At 52.8% G+C, this 22,736-nt stretch overlaps 2 protein-coding genes across 2 annotated transcripts; one reads left to right on the top strand and one right to left on the bottom strand.

Annotated features, from left to right (window-relative positions):
• The first annotated feature begins 638 nt into the window (after positions 1-638).
• On the top strand, positions 639-16,698 carry ITPKC (inositol-trisphosphate 3-kinase C). Its single transcript, XM_038528831.1, is given in 8 exon segments — positions 639-1,105; positions 1,107-1,871; positions 5,853-5,952; positions 8,587-8,800; positions 10,292-10,496; positions 12,412-12,513; positions 13,144-13,215; positions 15,235-16,698. Coding segments are annotated over 8 exon segments (1,980 nt in total). The 5' UTR covers positions 639-787; the 3' UTR covers positions 15,439-16,698.
• Positions 16,695-22,624, bottom strand: C1H19orf54 (chromosome 1 C19orf54 homolog). Its single transcript, XM_038528833.1, has 5 exons — positions 22,485-22,624; positions 20,771-20,839; positions 20,203-20,327; positions 19,431-19,507; positions 16,695-18,639 (listed from the first exon to the last, which is right to left on the bottom strand). Exons 2-5 carry the CDS (start codon positions 20,819-20,821, stop codon positions 18,302-18,304), a joined length of 591 nt encoding a protein of 196 aa, XP_038384761.1. The 5' UTR covers positions 20,822-20,839; positions 22,485-22,624; the 3' UTR covers positions 16,695-18,301.
• Between the last annotated feature and the right edge of the window lie 112 nt (positions 22,625-22,736).

Here is a 22,736-nt window from a genome sequence, read left to right as displayed (position 1 = left end):
AGGGAGCCCGACGTGGGACTCGATCCCGGGTCTCCAGGATCACACCGTGGGCCGAAGGCGGCGCTAAACCGCTGAGCCACTTAGGGATGCCCTCATTTTGCCTTTGGACAAATTCTTTCACCGCTCTGGGACTCAAGATCCCTGTTGGTAAAAATACTTGGCTCTTGTAGCATCCAGCACACATTTTCTGAAACAATAAGTAATATTATGTATCCTCGTTTTACAGGTGAGAAAATTGAGCCCTGGGACTGGGGCAGGTGGGAGGGAAAGAAAGCCACACACTGCAGGTAAAAGTGGCAGAGGCAGGTCTTGAACCCAGGTCAGTAGGATTTCCAAGTCTTTGCAAGCCAGTCCATGCTCCATCTGAAGAATGGGCGCGCTGCTGGACTCGTCACCGAGGGCTACGGGGAGGCTAAGTTGGTCACTCGAGGGTGCAGGTAGGTCGGATTAGTTGCGGGGTCTAGGAAGGGGCCACACCGCCCCGCAGCCGGGAGCCCGGTGGCCCATATCCAAGCTGGACCAGCTCCGAGCGCTCGGAGCCCCGCCCCTCTCATTGGAGCGGGCGGGACCAGGCGAGGCCCGCCCCCTTGCGTCACGTCCGGTGGGGCGGGGCTTCGGGGCTTTCCCGGCGGGGCGGGGGAGAGTATCGGTTAACCCCTGCGTGGCCGATCGGGCAGGACTCCGCCGGCCGGAACCCGCGAGTCGGGGCTCCCCAGCCACACCCCTCGCGGGATTTAAAGGGGCCGGAGGGGCCGGGTCGGTGGAAGCCCGAAGCTAGGGAGCGGGCATGCGGCGCTGCCCGTGCCGGGGGAGCCTGAGCGAGGCAGAGGCCGGGGCGCTGCCGGGAGCGGCCCGCATGGGGCTGGAGGCGCCGCGAGGGGGGCGGCGGCGGCAGCCCGGGCAGCAGCGCCCTGGGCCCGGCGCAGGGGGCCCGGCCGGGCGGCCGGACGGGGGCGGGCCCTGGGCCGGGACCGAGGGGTGCAGCCTCCACACGGAGCCCGAGAGGGTCGGCCTCGGGCCTGAGCCGGGGACAGACGGACAGGGTGAGCCTGAAGCAGCTGGCCTCGGAGGGGACACAGAACGGCCCGGCCGAAAGACGGAGCCAGGACAAATCCAGCCTCCGGACGTGTCCAGAAAGGAGCAGCCACTGGTCAGAGCAGGAGACAGCCGGTCCCTGGACGGAAACGGGGACAGATGGCTTTTGGACGGATCCACACAGGTCTGACCTCCAGTCTCAGTCAGAGAGGGCCAGCCTCTGGACGCAGCGCGGTGTTTCGGGGCCGTGGACAGAGACAGAAATTCATGGGTCACAGACCCAACCAGAGAGGGCCAAGACCTGGGCGCATAACCTCTGGACCCATAATAACAGGTCCAACCTCCGGACTCAGCCAGAGGGGGGCCGTACCTCAACAGAGCCAAATGCTGGTGGCTCTTGGAAAGAACTGTACACTGATGGCTCCCAGATACAACGGGATACTGGAACAGCCCGCACACAGGTTGGCACTGATGGTTTCCCAACACAGCAAGATACTGTTGGCTCCTGGACACGGCCTGGCACTGATGGTCCCCAGACAGAACCTGGGACAGACTGTTTTTTGGGCGAATCCAAGCAGGATGGCCCATTAGAGGAACCAGAACCTGGGGAGTTGGGGACGCACCTGTACTCTCACCTGGAGTGTAGCCTCCTGACCCCTGTACCCCGCCTTATCATCACTCCTGAAACACCAGAGCCCGAGGCTCAGCCAGTGGGACCCCCCTCCCGTGCTGAGGGGGGCAATGGCGGCTTCTCCTCTGCCTCCTCTTTCGACGAGTCTGAGGATGATGTGGTGGCCGGGGGCGGAGGTGCCAGCGACCCCGAAGACAGGTCTGGGGTGAGTGGGGACCATCCTGCCCTTAAGCCACATCCCCCCCAGACCCCTTACCCCCCCCCCCTCCCCCGCTTTGGCTTTGAGAAGTTTTCTAGCAGCCACCAACAATTTCATCTCCCGGGTACCGCTTCCACCTGTCGACCTCCTCCCTCTGACAGCCGGATTACCAGCCCACTCCAGGCACCCTCCTAATCCTTTCCTTTTCTCCTCCTCCACGCCTCTGGTCCTAGGGCCTAAAATGGGCAGCCACTGGCTGACTTAATGGTGCCCAGGAACTCCTGAAATTGTGTGATCGTGTGAGTCTGTGTGCATACACACATAGATTTTTGCAGCAAGTGTGCATGACTTCTGTTGGATCTTCTAGAAAGTATGTAACCTCAAAATCTGAAGAGCTCTAGTGTAGGAAGACAGAAAGGGTACACCTTTTACCCCAAATTTTTTAGTCTAGGGCCTGTGGCTGTCTTAAGGGGTCATGAACCTTTGCTACCCTTGAGCCATTCACTTTTGTAGGGAGTAAGCCCGCACCCCCCCCCCCCCCCCCCGCTTTTATCAGATTCTTAAAGGGCTGTGTGAGCCCAAAATGCTAAGGACCCCCAGCTTAACCAAGGACCTTCCTGGTCTCCCCCACACCCCCCAGCTCCCCAGAGGGCCCTCTGCAGATTCTTGTTTACATCCTCCACCTTCACTCCCAGCTTGGGTGCGGTTCTTCCCTGGTGAATCAGGAGGGCTGGCAGGGCAGGTTCAGGGAGGGTCAGCACAGAGGCAGGTGTGAGAACCTCAAGTGGGTTGGCCTACTGGGTTCTCCCATTCTCCTGGGGCCTCTGGCTGGCATCTGCCCTGAGCCCCCCTCACCCCATAGGCCTCCCTTAGGAACATGCTCACACATGTATGTGGCCGTGGGTAGAGACAGACCTGCCTCAACCTGCCTGTGCCGGAGGAAAGGAGCTAACTCTCTGGTCTTTCTGCCTTAACTATTCCCTCCACCTACTCTCTCACGTTCTTGGCATTTCAAAACAGCTGATCTGGAAGTGAATGGGGAAAAAAATAGCAGCTAGCTCTCACTTATGCCCAGCTCTATATACTAAGCTCCTCACTCGAATTAACTCACTTAATCCTCATGGCAGCCCTATGAGGTGGATACTATTATTATTCCCATTTCATAGATGGGGAAACTGAGGTCCAGATAGGTCATGACGCCTGTCCAAGGTCACACATGTTGGAAGACACAGACCTGGGATTCAAACCCTTGGAACACCAGGCACTTTTCTAAGTGTCGTGTATGTGTTAATCCTGAGTCCTCATACCAGCACTATGAGATCGGGATTATGATCGTGTGTATTTCTTTCCTTCTTTCTTTCTTTTTTGTTTTGATCGTGTGTATTTCATAGATGAGGAAGCTGGTTCAGAGAGGTTCGGTCACTTGCTCAGGGTCGGCCAAGGCTGGTCGGAGCCAAGATTCTAACTCAGTTTTGGCTTGGCTGAGTTTAAAACCCTGTTATTTCAGCCTCTGGGGTGTATGGATGGATCCGTCCCTAACTTGCTTTCCTCCCAGACCTCCCTGTCTCCAGTTTTTCCTCATCCTTCCAGAATCTGCCTCCAAGACCCACTTCTGATCAACTTGTGAACTTTCCCTGCTTTCCGTGCCTTCTGTGGTTCCCCAGGGCCTTCCAGATAGTGATCAGAAGTTCAGTCCTGTGTTCAGAGCTTCCTGTCTCCAGGCGGCTTCCCAGCCTCCCCTCCTGTCCCTTTCCACTGCCACAAAGCCGAAGGCCACACTGTTCCTTGAACACCCTGCCACCGTCCTGCCTCCCCTCTTTGCTCAAGCTGTTCCCACTGCCCAGAAAACAAACTCTTGCTTCCTTCCTGCTTAATTTTGAAATCCCATCCAACCTGAAAGTCCCACTACTTTCTTCCTTTCCTCCCTGCTTCCCTTCCTTCTCACATCCCTCCTGTCCTCCTAATCAGACAACCAACAGTCCTTGAGCCTCTGTTATGTGTCTGGCCCTGTGTTGGCTTTGCGGGGGACACAGTGGGGACAGAGACATTACCCTCCTGGGGCGCCCAGGCCAGTGGAGAAGACAGACCCATCACCATACAGAGTGGTCAGGGCTGGGAAGGGAGAAGCTGAGTGTTGTGGCAGACCATGGGGTGAGTGTGTGTGGGGGGTGTGATTGGCTGCACCTGGAGTATCAGAGAGGGCTTCCAGGAGGAGGGGGCCACAGTGGTGATGAGACCACTGTGAAACCATCAGAGAAAGCCTGGATTAACCATCAGGTCCAAGAAAGAGACAAGATACTGAGTCTGCTTATGATTAAAAAAAAAAAAAAAAAAAAAAAAGACCATTATAACTAACCTCTTTCAATCCAAACAAGGTTTTGGAGTGGCTATTGTGTGCTAGGCCATGGGATGGAGACACAGGCATAACCATGATAACCCCAATCCCTGCCTTCAGAGTTCATAGTCCAGCCAGGGGTATAGTGTGTAAGCCCAGGGCAGTGGGTTCTAAGTTAGAACCCTAGCACTGTACTGTGTGACTTAGGCAAGTCACTTCATCTCTCTGAGCCTCTGTTTCCTCTGTAACACATAGTCAACAATCCTCCTGGAGTTGTGTTTTTAGGATTAAGTAGGTTATGGCTCACCGAGTCTTTGTCATTGTGCCTGGAATGTTCCAGGTGCTTAGTAAACAGGAACTTTTATTAATCACCTCCTCTCCACGGCTGGCAGTTGGAGGGTAGAAGGAATAGCCCTTCCTGAATCCTACATTTCCAACACCCTGCCTCTGCTTGACCTTCCCACCATCAGTTCGATGTCTGCTAGGTAGCTGGGCTCTGAGCAGATGGGAGAGAACATGGCCGATGCCAGGGTAGTGGGGTCTCCTTCTCCTAACACTTGCCTAAGGGGCTGTCATGTGTTTGGAGCCAAGAATATATTCTTGTATGTGCGTGTGTGCTCATGCATGTGAATCAGACACTGACCCTTTTCAAGAACCTCTTGACTGAGTCAACATGATACAACCGAATCTTTGTTTTCAGTTTGCTTTACTGGTTTTCTGTTGCTTGTTTGCTCTCTTTCTTTGCTTCTATTTATCTTTTTCTGTTATTTTGTATCCCTGTCTCCCTTTCTGGGTTTCTATATTTTCTTTCTTTGTCTTTTGGTAACCCTGTCTCTGTATTAGTCAGGCTCGGTCAGGGTTTGCTATAGCAACAAAGAACCCCCAAATTTATTGACTTAGCACAGGATTATTTCATATTGCACATGGACCATGGGCCACTGGTGGGTGAGGAGGCTCTACTCCATGCTGTCTTTACTCAAGGCCCAGACTGAGGAAGCTTCTATTTCTCTTTCCACGGTCCCTACCCCCTTCTATAGCAGGGCAAAGGACACAGAGAATCATGTACTGGCTTTAACGCTTCTGCTCACATTTCACTGGCCACAGCAAGTCAGTAGCCTAAGTTCAAGATGGCAGGGACATCCTGGCAGGTGGGGACTGGGGCTTTTTGGTGAGCAGCTCCCATGACTATCCCCATTTCCATCTCTGCCCATCTCTGTCATCACCTTGTCATCTGCTTCTGTTTTTGTCTTTCTCTGTGGTTCAGCCTCCCCTCATCAACTCCTGCTTCTGTTATCACCTCTAGAAGGTTTGACTTGGTTTTGGGACAGAAGTGAGGTTTCTAAGTGTTTGGTGTGTGTCTGTGGAGGGGAAGACTTGGGGGCTGCTTGTTACTACAGCAAGACCTGACCTATTTGTACTCATTTGAGAAGGACAGAGAAAAACAGACAGACTCTTCCCCATCTTCGCTGAGGCTTTTGGGTGATCTCTAGATGATTGAAGTAGTGGGCCTTGCTCACCCCAGTGAGCTTGGGAACAGTGATCTCCTGGCCCTGGAAAGCCCCCTGGTCCACCTGGTTTCCCTTAGTGCAGCATCTCCACCCCCTTCCTTCCCCAGCCCTGGCATTGATCCCACCCTGCTTTGCCTCACACAGAATAAACCGTGGAAGAAGCTGAAGACAGTTTTGAAATATTCGCCCTTCGTGGTTTCCTTCCGAAAACACTACCCTTGGGTCCAGCTGTCGGGACATGCTGGTGAGAGCTGGGGTGCAGGGGATGGTGGTGGGGGCAGGTGGCAGACTGTCTGGGCAGAGACACCCAGGCCAGGGAAAGAAGTTCTAGAGTCATTCTCTGGAGTTCAGCTTGCCCCGTATGTCAGATGGGTGGAGAGCGTCCACCTTATGAGTCTGTTATGGGAAGTGCTTAGGGCTGGGCCGAGCCATCCTTACACCAGGGCTGAGGGCTGCTCCCTGTTGTCTCAGTGCCAGGGGGATGGGGGAGCAAATCCTCAACCCTGGGGAAAAATGGTCCTGGGCTCAATTCCTCATGCTGCACTTTATATATGGATGATCCCAGGCAATTTACTTTCTCTCACTGGGCCTTAGTTTTCTCACCATACCTCCCTTGCAGGCTTAACTGAAGGGTTAAAATAAAAATGTATATGAATGGGTTGCCTGGCTGGCTCGGTTGATAGAGCATGTGAGTTTTTTTTTTTTTTTTTTTTAAGATTTTATTTATTTATTCATGAGAAACACAGAGAGAGAGAGGCAGAGACATAGGCAGAGGGAGAAGCAGGCCCCCTGAGGGGAGGCTGATGTGGGACTTAATCCCGAGACTCCAGGATTACAACCTGAGCCAAAGGCAGACGCTCAACCATGGAGCCACCCAGGTGCCCCAAGCATGTGACGCTTAATCTCAGGGTTGGGAGTTCAAGCCCCACATCGGGTATGGAGCCTACTTAAAAATAAAATATCTTTAAAAAATAATTAAAAAACCCAAAATGTATATGAAGATTGAGACATGGGCCCCTCGTAAATATAAACAATCATTCTTTGTTCTCTCCTCATGTCCAAAGTATAGTAGGCCCTCAATAAACAGCAGCTCTAATGGCTTTCCCCAGAACCTAGCATGATGTCTCAGACACAAAGTAGCACCGTGCCCATCATCATATAGCATTTTCTGTAAAGGGTTAGATAGTAAATACTCTAGGCTTTGTGGGCCATACAGTCTTTGTCACAACTACTCAACTCTGTTGTTGCAGCACGAAAGCAGCCATAGATAATACAGAAACACACAAATGTGTCTGTGTTCCAATAAAACTTTATTTACAAAAACAGTACTGGTGGCAACTAGACAAATTGGGCCCACCAGGAAAGAAAGACAAGAAGGGAATTTACCTAACTTGTTTGTCCCTAGATCTGAGTCATTGAAAAGGCCAGCTCCCCTGCTACCGAAAACACAGGGCTGCCATCTCTATGCGTTCTAATTATTCTAACTGGGTTAAGATACCAAAACAAAACAAAACAAAACAAAACAAAAAAACCCCTCATAAGTTAGTGGTGGTTAAACAAAAACTTAGTGGAATAAAAAAAAACAACACTTTATTACCCTTATAGGTTTTGGGTCAGGATCCAGACAGGGCATGGCAAGGGTCGCTTCTTGCTGCTTCATGGTATCTGAGAACTCAGCTAGGACAGCTTGAATGCTGCAGGGCAGAAACTTTCGAGATTTATTCACTCATGGGCCCCATGATCAATTCTTGGCTAGGTCTCAGGGCCACTGGCTGGAAAGCTTTTTTTTTTTCATTTTATTTACTTATTTATTCATGAGAGAGAGAAAGAGGCAGAGATATAGGCAGAGGGAGAAGCAGGTTCCATGCAGGGAGCCCGATGTAGGACTTGACCCTGGGACACCAGGATCATGCCCTGGGCTGAAGGCAGGTGCTCAATCACTGAGCCACCCAGGCGTCCCCAAGTAGTCCGCTTTCTTACGTGGCTGCTCAGGACCACGAAGCAAACATCTCTGCCAATAAAGTGGAAATCACATCTCTTGTGGCCTAGACTCTGAAGTCACAGTATCGCTTCTGCCATCAGCCCTTCCAGATTTAAGGGGAGAAGAATTAGATTCCACTTCTTGATGGGGAGTGGTGAAATTCTAGAAGAACATATGGGGCAGGAGCTATTGCTGCAGCCCATCTTTGGAGAATATAACCTGAAAATACAATTTGCCTCAATAAGAATTTGTAATTCTGGGGCAGCCCGAGTGGCTCAGCAATTTAGTGCCATCTTCGGCCCAGGGTGTCATCCTGGGGACCTGGGATCGAGTCCCACGTCGGGTTTCCTGCAAGGAGCCTACTTCTCCCTCTGCCTGTGTCTCTGCCCCCCACCCCGTCTCTTATGAATAAATAAATAAAATCTTAAAAAAAAAAAGAATTTGTAATTCTAATCTACACAGTCTGCATGGTCCAGGAAATGCCAGAATTATCATTTAACTTAAATGGGCCCCAGTTAGCATTGTGGGACTCCAGGCAGAAACAAATGCAAATCTGCTCTAGAGCGTCATGCTCTCGACTCAAATCACGAAAAATTCCCACAGCTGATCATGAGCTCACAATCTGAAATGACAAAACAAATGAAAAAAGACAAACAAACAAAATAAAAAAACAAATGAAGACATTAGGTGCTATGAACAGGACTCTTTAAACAAGGAGCAGCAGTATGGTCATTCCCTTGGCACATCCTGGCCGAGACTGTGAGAGTTGTAGGGAGGGAGAGAAAGCCTTTCAGAAGGGTCAGGCAAGATGAGGGCAACCAGGATCTGATGAATGGGGAGAGAAGATTCTCTGGCTGATCCAGCTTCTGACCCTCTTGTTGGCTGTGCTGCTCCTAGGGAATTTCCAAGCAGGAGAGGATGGTCGGATCCTAAAGCGTTTCTGTCAGTGTGAGCAACGCAGCCTGGAACAGCTGATGAATGACCCCCTGCGGCCTTTTGTGCCCACCTACTATGGTATGGTACAGCGGGATGGCCAGGCCTTCAACCAGATGGAAGATCTCCTGGCGGATTTTGAGGGCCCTTCCATTATGGACTGCAAGATGGGCAGCAGGTAGTAGGTTCAAGGGCAGCCATGGGGCAGAGGTGGAGGGTCAGGAAAGGGCATTTTTGAAGATGGTACTACTCAGTCTTCAAAGTGGTTGTACCAACATACATTCCCACGAGCAGTGTGTGAGAGTTCCAGTTGTTTTATCTTCTCATCAATATTTGGTATTGCCTATTTTATTAATTTTAATCATTCTGGTGAGTGTCTCATTAGGATTTTAATATCTCTTTATCTGATGACCAAAGAAGTTGAGTGTTGGTTGGTTGGCCATTTGGAAATCCTCTTTTGAAAAGTGCTGCTTTGAATATTTTGCCCATTTTTCTATTGGGCTGTTTTTTTTAAAATTTATTTTTATTTTTTTTATGACTCTACATATTCTGGATACAATTTTTAAAAAGATTTATTTATTTATTTATGATAGACATAGAGAGAGAGAGAGAGAGGGGCAGAGACAGGAGGAGGGAGAAGCAGGCTCCATGCCGGGAGCCCGACGCGGGACTCGATCCTGGGACTCCAGGATCGCGCCCTGGGCCAAAGGCAGGCGCTAAACCGCTGAGCCACCCAGGGATCCCGATACAAGTCTTTTATTGGAGATTCACACACACATTCTCCAGCTTTCCTATATCAATCTTTTTTTTTTTTTTTTTAGAGAGAGAGAGAGAGAGAAAGATAGAGGATGGAGGTGGGTATTGGCAGAGGGAGAGGAAGGGAGAATATCCCAAGCAGTCTCCATGCCCAGCACACTGAGATCATGACCTAAGCAAAGATCAAGAGGTGGATGCTCAACCAGCTGATCCATCCAGGCATTCCCCATTTCACTCCTTAATAACAGAAGCATTTTTAGTTTAGGTCCGTTTGTCATTTTTCATTATGATTGGTAGCTTTGTATTTAAGAAATCTGCCTACTCCAAGATTGTAAAGATCTCCCATGTTTTCTTTTATAAGCTTTATTGTTTAAACTTTCACAGCTAGATTTGAAATCCATCTAAAATTAATTTTTGTACATGGTGTGAGGTAGGTATTGAAGTTTCCCCCACCTCCTCCATATGGCAATCCTATTGACTCAGCACCATTTATTGAGAAGACTTCCCTTTTCCCATTTTTTTTTTTTTAAAGACTCCATTTATTTATTCATGAGAGACACAGAGAGAGAGAGAGGCAGAGACACAGGCAGAGGGAGAAGCAGGCTCCATCCATGCCGGGAGCCCTGAGGGACTGAATCCCGGGTCTCCAGGGTCACACCCTGGGCTGCAGGCGGCGCTAAACTGCTGCACCACCGGGGCTAACCCCCTTTTCCCATTGAATTGCTTGGCCTTCTTTGTCATAATTTGGGTGAATGTACGTGTGTGTGTCTGTTTTTAGACTCTCTTCTGGTCCATCGATCTGATTGTCTATTCTTGCATCATGCTGTAGTTTTATAACTTGTCTCGATATCAGGGAGTATGTCCTCCATCTTTGTTTCTCATAGTGTTCTTTGTCACATCCTCTGTGTCCCAGGACCTACCTGGAGGAGGAGCTAGTGAAGGCACGAGAAAGGCCCCGGCCCCGGAAGGACATGTATGAGAAGATGGTGGCTGTGGACCCCGGGGCCCCCACCCCTGAGGAACATACCCAGGGTGCTGTCACCAAGCCCCGCTACATGCAGTGGAGGGAGACCGTGAGCTCAACTTCCACCCTGGGCTTCCGGATTGAGGGCATCAAGGTGGGGGCCAGGAGCCACTAGCCTGTTGCCAGAAGGCTGAGAACTAGATCAGAGGCTGGGCTTCTCGGGGAGCATGGTTGTCAGGGAAAGCTGGAAAGAACCAGGACATGGAGAAAGAGCAGAAGACTGTCAAAGATGAGTAGACAGGGGCTCAGGAGGTCCTGCTTCTCTGTCACCCCCATCAGTGACCAAGATTTGTTTATCTGTCTCTCTGAGCAGCTCCTGAGTCCATCTGCTCCCCCTCCCCATGACCCTGCCCTAGTCTGCCCATCTCTCCCACCCTGACCTCCCTGGCCTCTCCCGCCCTAGTCTCCCTGGGCTCCTGGGTCCTGGTCTCACCCCCTCTGATCCTTATCCAACACAGCAGCTGGAGGGATCCTTTTTCCCCCGTATGGAGAAAGATATATTTTTTTCTTTCCTTTCTCCTTTCTCTCCTTTGTTATAAATTACATCTAATTGCTTGAAGAGGAATTTGCACAGTTCAAAAGTCAAAATAATAAGAAAGGGTATAATGTCTCTCCCAGCCCCACTGCGGTCCTTTCCAATCTCTCCCTCTACCCCCGCCTGCTCCTGGAGAACCACTTTAGGCTTTCTCCTGGTTCTTCCCGCAAATACAAACCAATGCAATTGCATATCCTCAATTTTCTTCCTCCCATTCTTACACAAAAAGTAGCAGAACCCTGGAGAGTTTTTCATATTATTCCATAGAAAATATGCCTGCCTTTCTTTCTCTTCCTTCCTCTGTTCCTATCTTTCTCAGCTGTGTAATAGCTTTCTGTGGGTGAGAAACAGTCCCCTACAGATGGCCACCTGGGTTTCCATTTTTTGCCATTACAAATAGTGCCTCAGTGAATCACTTTGTACATAAGACACTTTGTTAAGTGTGTACAGTTGGCTGTAGACTTCTGTAGATTCTCAGAAGCAAGATGAGGTGCAATGGGAGTTTTGCGAGAGATTGTCAGACTCCTTTCATAAGGGTGGAAACATTGTGCACCCCACCATGGGGTGCCTGTTTTCCCGCAGCCCCATGAACCATCTTTCCGAATTGTACATCTGACTCATTCTTCTCTTCAAAATCCTTCCATGGCTCCCTAGTCCTTTCGGGAGAAGTTCCCTGGCCTAGGGGGCCCTCCGGGGTCTAGCCTAATCTTTTCCCCCTCTCTTCCTCCTTATCTACCTTCAGGCCACTGTGAAGCACTTTCATTTCCTTGAAAGAGCCCTGCTCTTTTCTGCCACAGAGCCTCTGCACATGCTGTTCCCTCTGCCAGGATTGTTCTTCCCACTACTGTTCCCCTGATTGACTCCCAGTCATTTTCCTGTCTCCTTTCAAATTTCACTTCCTCCAGGAAGCCTGTCTTGACTTCTATCCTTCTACATCAGGGTCCTCTCTTTACTTCTTATTCCATACCCGCCTTGTTCACCTGTCTGTCTCGTTACCTCCGTGTTATCAGTGCACACATGGCACCTGGCACACTTAACTGTGTGCCAGGCACTGTGCCATGTATCCCACACATCCAGTCTCTTCTAATCCTTGTACCAGCTTGAGGTAGTAAATATCAACGTAATCCCCATTTTCCAGATGTGGGAACTGAGGCTGAGGCCGGTGAAGTGGCTTGTTTAAGGCCGCCAGCTAGGAAGTAGCAGAGTCACTGTTCAAAGCCAGACCCACCCCTCTCCAAAGTCCACTTGGCTAGACTGGCTCGACCAGGGGGTTCAAGGTTAGACTGGGAAGGACCGGTTGCTCTGGAGTGTGCCTTAGGGCTGGGTGGAGCTGGGCTGGCAGGTGGGCTGGCTCCTCCTGAACAGCCAGGAATGCTGGGACAGGCAGGTGGTCCTGGGAGGTGCCTGAGGCTGCTTGGTGTCAGGCATAAGAAGGAAAAGGTATGACACTCTGCCTTCCCGCCTTGCCCTGCAGAAAGCCAACGGGATCTGCAACACCAATTTTAAGAAGACAAAGGAGCTAGAGCAGGTGACAAAGGTGTTGGAGGACTTTGTGGACGGGAATCGTGGAATCCTGGTGAGCAGGATACCCATGCCCTGAATTTGAGCAGCTTAAGATCACCACAGTCATTGTTCCTAAGGCAATGGCCTGCTTTAGGCTGAGGTTGGCCTCTATTGGCCTGCATTGTGTACCATCTGTGGTCAGCTGGTGTCTTGGCTGGAGCAGACTGGTCTAGGAGGGGCCTGCGCTCATATGTCTGGTGATGGGCTCACCATCTTGCCTCACAACTTGGCCACTTGTGTCTCATGATCCAGCAGGCTAGCCTGGGCTTGTTCCCAGGGTGGAAGCAGGTGGCCCAGAGAACAAATGAAAATGTAAGATGTCTTGATGGCTCAGAATGGCCACCATCATTTCTGCCCTGTTTTATCAGCCAGAGCATGTCCTTTGACCAAGCTGAGATTAAAGGGACTCGGACTCCACCTCTTGGTGGGAGGAGCTTCTAGGAATTATGGCTCTTCCTGTAATCTCCCAACCAGGCTCTTGCCTGTTGCACCCAGAGGCCACCAAGCCTCCACCCTACCTCCCAGTGTCCCCGGGGTGGCTCCCCTGATCCCATGCCGTTGGGGGTATAAGATGTCAGATCTCAAGGAGGGTAAGGACCCACGAAGCCCCTGTGCTAACCAAGAAATGCTCCCTCTCACACAGAGAAAGTACGTGGCACGCCTGGAAGAACTCCGAGAAGCTCTGGAGAACTCCCCCTTCTTCAAGACCCACGAGGTGCGAGCCCCAGCTGCCATTTGAGCAGAAGGCCCTGTGTGTTTGGGGGTCGGGGGGGATGTCAGCATCCAGGTGACACTGAAGAGAAACCACTCACAAGAGTTACAGGGCAAAGCTGAACTCCCAAGTCTTGGGGTTTGCTCTTTTAGGGTAGGCAGCATAGGGGATTTCAGGGAGATGGGACAGTTAGGAACATGGGCTTGAGCCAGGTGGTCTGCAATGAAGGATGTTCAACACTGGGCACATGACTTACCTTCTAGGGCCTTGGCCTCCTTCTCGCACGGGGAAGAACAACGGTATCTTCCTCACGGGGCTGCTGAGGTGTTAGACCAGCAGACTTCAAGTGCCATTTGGAGCACAGAAGTGCATGTAACTCCTTGCACCTAAAATTACTTTGTAATAATAATTATATCCAATTATGGGAACTGCCTTCCTGTTTGGTGGCTCTCCCCCCTCCCCTCCTCCGTCCCCTCTGCAGTCTGTGTCTCATTTTCTGGGCTGTCGCAGGAAGTCTGTGAAGTGGTGACCTCACTCATGTGTCTTCTCCCTCCTCTCTCCTAGCTCCTCTACCTCTCCTCTTAGGCCCCCCTCACTTCTTTTTCCTGGTATCCCTGACTTCTGATAGATTCCTGAAATGGGAGTTGGGCCTCTAGGTTCGAGTCCCAGTCTGTACCCCCCAGCTACCTGGGCCTGCGACCTGCCTCCTGGGGATGGTGAGGACAGAGTGGATTAATACGTGGAAGCACGGCCCATATAGTAAACCCTTAGGTGCCAGCTGCTACTGTCATGTTGATTGCCATCAAATGTCATCCTCATCGTCCTTGTCACTACCTTTGGGCTTTACACGCACGTCACAAAGAGGAGGCCTCGGGACCTCATCCCTTTTGAATTCATGTTTCACTCACCTGGTGACTTGGCATTTTAAAAAATAAGTTGCCAACGTCTATAACATAAGACTTGACAAAAAAAAAACAAAAACAAAAACAAAAAAAAACATAAGACTTGACACCAAAATTGGGACTTCCGGTTTCCCTGGCCTGCTGGCAATAACTGGGTTGCTCACCATACACCAACCACCAAACAGAGTGGGGCGGCAGCTGCCCCTCCTGACAGCCACCTGCTCACCTGCCCAGTCACCTGGGTTCTCTGGGAGCAGTGGGGTTTGAAACCTGACTAGAAAAGGAGAGGAGCTTGCGCATTTGGAGTTCCATAAAGGCCACGAAAGTACTATTTCTAATTATAAACACCCCCTCCCCCCTGCCCAAGCCAGCATCTACTGAGAGCTGTGTGTCAAGCACCACAAGGCACTTCAAGAGTGTGTGGGTTGTGGATTGCTGCCAACGGCCTTAGCCGGTAGAGGCAGTCACCTTTCTCGGCCGGAGCTGAGCAGTTCTTCCACGGGGAAGGCATTATCCACTTCATAGTGCCCGCTGGGCTCCCTTGATCCATGTAAGATCCCGCAGGCATTTGAGTTTATACCCCGGCTTGAAAAAGGGTGATGGTGGGACTCCTGGGTGGCTCAGCGGTTTAGTGCCGCCTTCAGCCCAGGGCGTGATCCTGGAGACCCAGGATCGAGTCCCATGTCGGGCCCCCTGCGTGGAGCCTGCTTCTTCCTCTGTCTGTGTCTCTGCCTCTCTCTGTGTCTCTCATGAATAAATAAAAAAGTCTTAAGGAAAAAGGGTGATGGTTAACATTTGCCGTCCACTCGCTATACTGGCAGCTACCCTCAGAGCTGTATGTGGATGAATTCCCACACGTAACACGCACAGCAATCTTTGAGGCAAAGGGTACTGTTATGCCATGATTCCCACTCTGTATATGAGCAAGTAGAGGCACAGGAAGGGTAAGTCACCTGCTCAAGGCCACCTAGCCCCAGTAGTGGCAGAGCCAGGATTTGAACCCAGACAAGCCTGGCTCCAGAGTTCATGGTCAGCTGCTCTGCTCAGCCACTTGCTGGGTGGGGAGGGCCCTGAGCCAGTGCTTGCTCCTCCCCCTAACCTCCTACCTCTCTCCCTGCAGGTGGTGGGCAGCTCGCTTCTCTTTGTGCATGACCACACTGGCCTGGCCAGGGTCTGGATGATTGACTTCGGCAAGACAGTGGCCCTGCCTGACCACCAGACGCTCAGCCACCGATTGCCCTGGGCAGAGGGCAACCGCGAGGATGGGTACCTCTGGGGTCTGGACAACTTGATCCACCTCCTTCAGGGGCTGGCCCAGGGTTGACCCACTTGCCCACTGCCAGGTTTACTTATTGGATGGTGCCCATCTGGCTGGTGGTGCCCCGGGATTGGCCACGGGGTGGACCTTGGGGATGGCAAAGGTGGTGTTGTACACCACCACAAGACCAGAGCGGAAGGTCTTTTTAAGGGTCTTGGAGACCACGTAGTGCCGGGAGGTTTTAGACTGGAGAGGGGGTGTGACATGGCCGCATCTCATGGTGAATCAGAACCAGACTGGGTCCTCCCACCAGCCAGGAAAGTTTCTGAGGGGCTGCTGGAGATCATAACTAGCCGTGGGCCTCAACAGAACACAATTCAGAAGCCACAGGGTGTGGGTGTGAGATGGTGCCTCTCACTGTAGGAATGACTATAGTCACTGCCTCCTTGCCAGCCTGCTTCCAGGCTCAAGCTGGCTCCTAGAGGCCAGGGGAGGGTCAGTTTCATCATTGGTGCCCCAGAGAACCAGCCCTCACCTGCGAACAGACGTAGGAGTGCCTGCCTTGGGGAGCTAGGACCCCAGGAGCACCTGCCTGCCTGGGAGAATTAGGGCCCCATCTGTTCATCTGGGAGCCATCCCAGGGCTGAAGGACTCTGGGGAGGGTGTGACACCATGGGGGCTGGTCTGAGAGCTGCTGCTGTTGGGTGGGACCCAGTTCTCCCAGTCCTGCCCTCCCCTGGCCCCATGAGATCTTCCCCACTCCTGAAAGAACTATGCTGATCGCCTGCAGACCTAAACCACAGCCACATCCCATGTCAGCACTGTGACTAGCACAACCTCATTCCTCGGGCACCAGCCTCAGCCTTGGGACTTTCTCCTTTCCCCCCACCCCCTTGCCCTTGCTCCAAGCCAGCTGGTGGCAGGAAGGGCTTTCAGACGTGGAAAAGCGGGTTTGGGAATCAGAGGTGCAGACTAGGTAGGTGGGGCCGCTGGCTGTGACATGGGGTTTGCAGCTTGGTCCAAACCAAAGACCTTAGCACCCTCAAGCATGGGTGATGCTCCTCCATCCCCCTCCTCCTGCACCTGTCCCTTCAGCTTCCTAGCCTGAGCCTGGGAACCAGGCACCTCCCTCTTCCCTAAGCTGAAGCTCTAATGTGTCTTCCAGACCTGAGGAGGTGTGCTCCTTTTCTACTGATCATCTTTATACTTATTTATATGAAAGAGATAGTTGTTAGCTGGGGCAGCATTGGGGAACAGGAGGCAAAAATCGCTTCACATCCTTTCCTCCTGTGGTGATGCTCCAATAAATCACACATTCAAAGTCAACTTTGTGGACTTTTTTCAAAACTCGCCACTAGTGCTGGGTGGGGTCACGTGATAATGACTAGTTTGGGATATAGATGCAGAAACAGAGCAGGCTGGTTCATCCATTCAGCATTCACCGAGCTGCTGCTCTTGTGCCTGGCTCTGTTGGACAACATGGGGAACATATTACTGACCAAGGTAGTTCCACGCTGTGCCCTCAGAGGCTCCTAGGATGGTGCACTAGACACTGCCAACCAGGTGCCAGGGCTGGGATGCTTTGGCGCACAGGTGACTGGGGTGTGTGTGTGTGTGTGTGTGTGTGTGTGCATGCGCGTGCACACACACTCCTCTTTAGGGGAGAAACACCACACGGTACAGCATCTCCAAATCAGACCCTTCGCTGGGCACTGGGTACACAAGTGACCAAGACAGACCTTTTCTTCCCCTTTCACAGTGGAAGTGACAGGTATTTATTCAGTTAATAACCTCTTCCTCCATGTCTGCATAGGTACTAACTGCTGGGTTTGAGTCCTGGCCTGCCACTGGCCAGCTCTGTGACCTTAGGCCAGTGAGTGCACTTCTCCAGGCCTTGGTCTCTCCATCTCTAAAATGGAAGGTCTAGTACCTTCCTTATTACCTGGCTGGAGAATCTGAGGAGTTAAAACAGGCAAACGGGGGATCCCTGGGTGGCGCAGCGGTTTAGCGCCTGCCTTTGGCCCGGGGCACGATCCTGGAGACCCGGGATCGAATCCCACGTCAGGCTCCCGGTGCATGGAGCCTGCTTCTCCCTCTGCCTGTGTCTCTGCCTCTCTCTCTCTCTGTGTGACTATCATAAATAAATAAAAAATTAAAAAAAAATAAAACAGGCAAACGGGGTTGGCACATAGACCTGCTTTCAGAGGCACTTACTGTGGGTTTCTAAATCAGAACACAGAGAGGTTGGGAAGCAGCTGTGCCTGGGGCTGGGGAGTCTTCCCTGAGGAAGATGAGCCAAACAAAGAAGGAGTTATCCTTAGCAGAGGATTGGGTACAGGGGAATATGACACTTTAGGGACTTGAAGGGCCAGTATGGCTCGTGGCAGAAATCCCGGTGAGCTGGAGCTGGGAGAGTTTAATCCCTGTCCTGTGGACAAGGACCTGCTGGAAGCTTCTCTGGAGATGAGTGGTTAAGATCTGGTTTGCATTTTGAAAGGCAAGGCTCCCTAGGCTCCATGGAAACAGACATGGGGGCAGAAAGGGGTCCAGAGAGGAGTGTGCTGTAGAAGATGGTGGTCACCAGTGGGAAATGGCTGGATGCAACACTCAGGTGGGGCAGGCGGGACCTGCGGGCTGAGCTGTGGTCAGTTCCCTCCCTAGAGAGGGAGCTTGTCTCGCTGGCTCCTGGCTTTAACCCCAGCCACACAGCAAGAGCCCAATACTGGGGGGTGGGCGTGTTGGAAGGGGATTGGACTGGATGGACTGGGGTGGGAGGGGGCCTCCACATGGAGGATCTCTGGCTGGAGGTTCCCCAGAACAGTCCACACCCATGGGCCGTCGCAAAGGGAGAAAATGGTGCATTGTTCAAAAGGTGAAAGAGCCAAGTGGTGGCCGGGGCCCTGTCACCCCCGCTCAGGGCTGCAGCAGGCTAGCGGCTGAAGTCCTGTGGTGTGAGGAGCAGGGCCTGACCACAAAGGCCGGCCTGCACCCCACCCGCAGGCACTACGTACGCCCTGCCGTCGGTGGCCCTTGAGGGCGAGAAGTCCGTCAGCTGCAGGTTGCTGTCCCGGACCTGGTCGTAGTCCCACAGCTGGTAATGCCAACTCTTGCCTTGCTTGGAGAGAAGGTAGACGGCTCCCGAGGACCCGTCCTCTGGCAGGGACGGTGGCTGGTGGAGAGTGCTGGGCGCCGGGTGGAACAGACCTGGCAGTTCGGGGTCCTCAGCATAGCCTGGGCTTGGCACAGCCTGCACACCCAGCAGAACCCCTGGGAGGAGAGGGGAGGCTATGAGTGGGAGTGAGCCCTGACTTGGTGCTGGGGCTAACCAAGCTCCCCACAGCCCTTCAGGGCAGGTGTGGGTGCTGCCTCCACACTGCGTCTTGGAACAGTCAGCAGGGCTGTGGGCCCACAGCTGGGCTGGGAGGTGACCCTGGGTGTCTGGTTCCAGGGCTGCAGGCCTTTAAGTCTTGCCTCCAACAGTCTGGCACAGACTGGGGAGGGGAGATGGCATTAAGCAGAGCAGGCATGGTTACCCGGTTGTTTCCTGCTGTCTAGCAAAAAAATGCTCAGAGGATCCCTCGAGGCCACAGACCTGGGCACGAGGGAGCCTCATCCAGGCCCCCCAACATGCAAATCAGCCTTCGTGCAGGTGGGATGGATGACGACAAGGCTGATCGAAGCTACCACTTACTGACATGTGCAACGTGCCTGCGCATTCAGACTTGTATACATTTTGCCCGTTGTCACCCCAATTTCCAGACAGAGGAAGGAAAGCCCAGATTCACAGAGCCAGGAAGTGGCTGGGCCAGATCTGGAGCCCACACTGATCCTAAACTCAGTGTTATGAGCTTGTCTGTGGAAATCCCGATTAGCAGATACTGAGGCACCTGCTGCCTGCCAGGTCCCTACTAAGTACCCTGTGGGGACAGGGAAAGTCCAGCCCTGGTCCCTGCCTCGAGTACAGGAGAAGCGTCAGGGTCAGGTTGAGAATGTGGAGGGTAGTGAGGGTAATGGGACAAACAGGGTGAGCACACAGGGGTATGGGAGGGAAGACCCACCTGCGCTCACTGCCCAGTGGGCCTTGTGACCCTTCCTCTGACATGGCTCGTGGTTGAAGTCCTCGTCGTAGCTGGTGCTGGGGTTAAGGCCAAAGCTGCGGTGTGGCCCTGGTACCCACCCTTCTGTCCCCACCCAGCTCCCTCCTGGGCCCCGGGATACGGGATTAGCAAGGGATGTCCGGAGACAAGGTGCTGCAGGACACGGGCTCTGTTGGGACCGCCCAGGCCACCGCAAAGATGCTCAACCTGGCAGCCCAATGCCTCCTGGGCCAGCTTGCCCATGTCGGCCACTGCAGGGGTGACACAGACAGAAGGATCACTGTGTGCCTGGCTCCAAGCCATGGGCTAACTGGGGATCGGCTCCTCTAATCATCACTGCAGCCTTGACGTCTTTGTACAAACACATAAAATGAGGCACAGAGAGGGTAAGCTGCTTGTCACAGCCACCCAGCAGAGGGTAGGGTGGCAGAGCTGGGCTCAGAATGAAGACAACCCGGACGCCTGGGTGGCTCAGCGGTTGAGCGTCTGCCTTCAGCCCAGGGTGTGATCCTGGAGACTTGGGATCGAGTGCCACATCAGGCTCCCTTGCGTGGAGCCTGCTTCTCCCTCTGCCTGTGTCTCTGCCTCTCTACCCCTCCATGTCTCTCATGAATAAATAAAATCTTAAAAAAAAAAAAAAAAGAATGAAGACAACCCACCCCATACTCTACTGGGTGGGGAGAAAAGGGTTCCCTCACACACGTGGCTTGAGACCTTTCTGCACCCAACTCACCGGAGAACATCTCTCCCTGGGCCGTGTAGCCTCTCTCCATGGCCACCTGCACAAGTTTCTCCAGCGGGATGCCACTGGGTGGTGCCAGGAGCGTGCCTGCCATCCATAGAGCCACCAGCCCGCACCTGGGGAGACACAGGCCCAGTCCCCCAACCCCTAAGTCATGTCTTTACGGGGTACCCTCTGCCCCCGAAGCTGGAGTGTGGGGAACAGGTCTGCTGCACTGGGTGAATTTCCCTCCCTCCCATGCCTGACAGGGAAGAGGGTGACCTTGGCCTGAGGCTAGGGCTGCAGGGAGAGTGGGAGAGTAGGGAGAGGTCACCTGAGCTTCTAGGAGGAGGAGATACCAAAGCAGGGTCAGAGCTGAAGACTGTTCCCCTGCTTACTCGCTTGCTCATGCATTCCAACAGTTCACTGCGTATGCACCCAGGACCCCACTCTCCACTCCCCTGCTTCCCCTCCCCTCCACCTCCTCTTAAGCTGCCTGGGATGTACCCACACCTCCCACCCTACAGATGGGTCCTCAGGAAGCACAGCAAAGTTCAGGGTCCCAGATCAGGGCACGTACTGAGGGCCTTCCTGGATGAGGGAGGGCAGGTCGGCACAGAAGAGGATCCATTGCAAGTCACTTCTGAAACTGAATCACAGGGTGCTCAGGTCACGTGGACACCAGCTCCTAGATCCCCCCCTTGAGGTCTGACTGGTAGTGTAGCGTTGAGGGAAGGGGAAAGGAACCCAGGCCTAGCTGTCCTAAGGCCTGAGGGCATCTCCAGGCTCTGATGCAACTGTATTCTCCCCAATGAGGCTTATTTCCCTTCTCCAGACTTCAGAGTCCTTATCTGCTCAGTGGGGATCATCCTCCTACCTGCTGCTCCCTGTGCCTTCTTTGTTACTGAAGGGGCAAAGAGCAGATGTGCAAAAGCTCTGCAACTTGGAGCCAGAAAAATGGATTAGGGGAAATTTCTCGAAGGGCTGTCTCTATATCCAAACCCTTCCTGTGATTTCCTTCCCTTCTCAAGCCTGTTAAATAGGGATGAAAATCCCGTAACTCAGCCTAGAGAAGAACCAGGTAACAACATGCTCCAGGGCTAAGAGATCACCTGCATGATGAGCCCCTGCAGGCCTGCTCAGCCCCACCCTTGGGGAAGTCACTCAGAAAATTTTGATCTCTGCGCTGCTGCCCCAGGGCTCAGGAGGGGCTGGGAAACTTGCTTATCCAGTATTTCTTTCCAAGACCAGTTAAAGAGCAAGGCTGGGGGGAAAAATGTTCCTAGTTCCCAGCTTGGGGCAGCATTCTGATGGAAGATACCACACGACAGTGATTAAAAGCACGAAGCCCTGTGCAAATCGAGCTCTTTCTAAGTGCTGTGGCTAAGTGACTTCACCTCCATGAGCCTCAGTTTCCTTGTCTGTAAAATGATGTAATAATAGTTCTTATTATTAGAATCACCAAGAGAATGAAATAAATACCTAAAAACACTTAGAATAATGTTTGATATACAATAGACGTGCACTATTGGGTGATGGTCAATATTTGCATTCAATTTTCCTCACTTGGGTTAGGAAAAATATTCTAACCAAACAGATTATAAACTTGTCTGGAGAGTTGAAAGTTTCTTCTGAGTCTGGGCAATCCACTTATTGTTAAACTGGGTCGCCCCTGCCGGAGTCTAGCCCCTTCCGGCCTGGGTCTCTGGGTGCTCCAGCTTCCCCCTGGGCTGTCAACTGTGTCACCACCTCCACTCCCCACAGGGAGCCCTGCTGTCTGTGCAAAGCCCTCCCACAGCTCCCGGGCGCCCCAGGATAGACCACCTCCCTCCACATGGTGCCCATGCCCTGTGTGATCTGGCTCCTGTCCACCTGTGAAACCCCATGTTTACCAACCGCCCCCGCCCCCAGCCCCGACCTGTTAAAAAAATATTTGCAGAGCCTTGAGAAGAACAACTCTTCATTTCAGCCTGGGCCTCTACACAGGCTGTTGACTCTTCTCAACACGGGGGACTTCTCAGGGGTCCCGTTCTCCAGGCAGGCCCCACTAACCCCCAGCCTTGGCCAGGCACGCCCTCATCACAGCTCTGATGCTCTGGGCTGCCACTGCTGAGGGAGGGATGGGTCTCTGCCACCAGGGTAGGTGCCCGTGAGGTCAGGCTCTTTGCTGAAGGCGCATCCTGAACAGGCCTAAGTAGGGGGCTGAGGCATGCAGGCTCCTTGACCTTGAGGAAACAGGAAACCCCAGGACGCAATGACTGTCCCCAGGGACAGGTGGTTCAGGGAGACCCTACCGGTCCTTGTGCAGCTTCAGGAGCCTCTTGACGTCATCTCTGCTGCTGGGGACTGGGCCAGCTTTCTCTAAGGCTTCCTTCAGGAGCTGGCTCTTCTCCAGGCCAAAGACATGAGGGGGAGCCAGCCCCCTGACAGGGGGTGGAGGTGGCAGAGGAGGGGGTGGGATAGGGGCCTGGAGACTTGCCGGGGGTGGAGGAGGAAGTGGAGTGATGGGGGCTTCGGGAACAGGGGTCTGAGGAGCGGCTGGGGGC

The sequence above is a fragment of the Canis lupus genome, chromosome 1 (assembly GCF_011100685.1).
Source record: "Canis lupus familiaris isolate Mischka breed German Shepherd chromosome 1, alternate assembly UU_Cfam_GSD_1.0, whole genome shotgun sequence".
NCBI lineage: Eukaryota > Metazoa > Chordata > Mammalia > Carnivora > Canidae > Canis > Canis lupus.
This window is presented reverse-complemented; position numbering and strand designations above follow the sequence as displayed.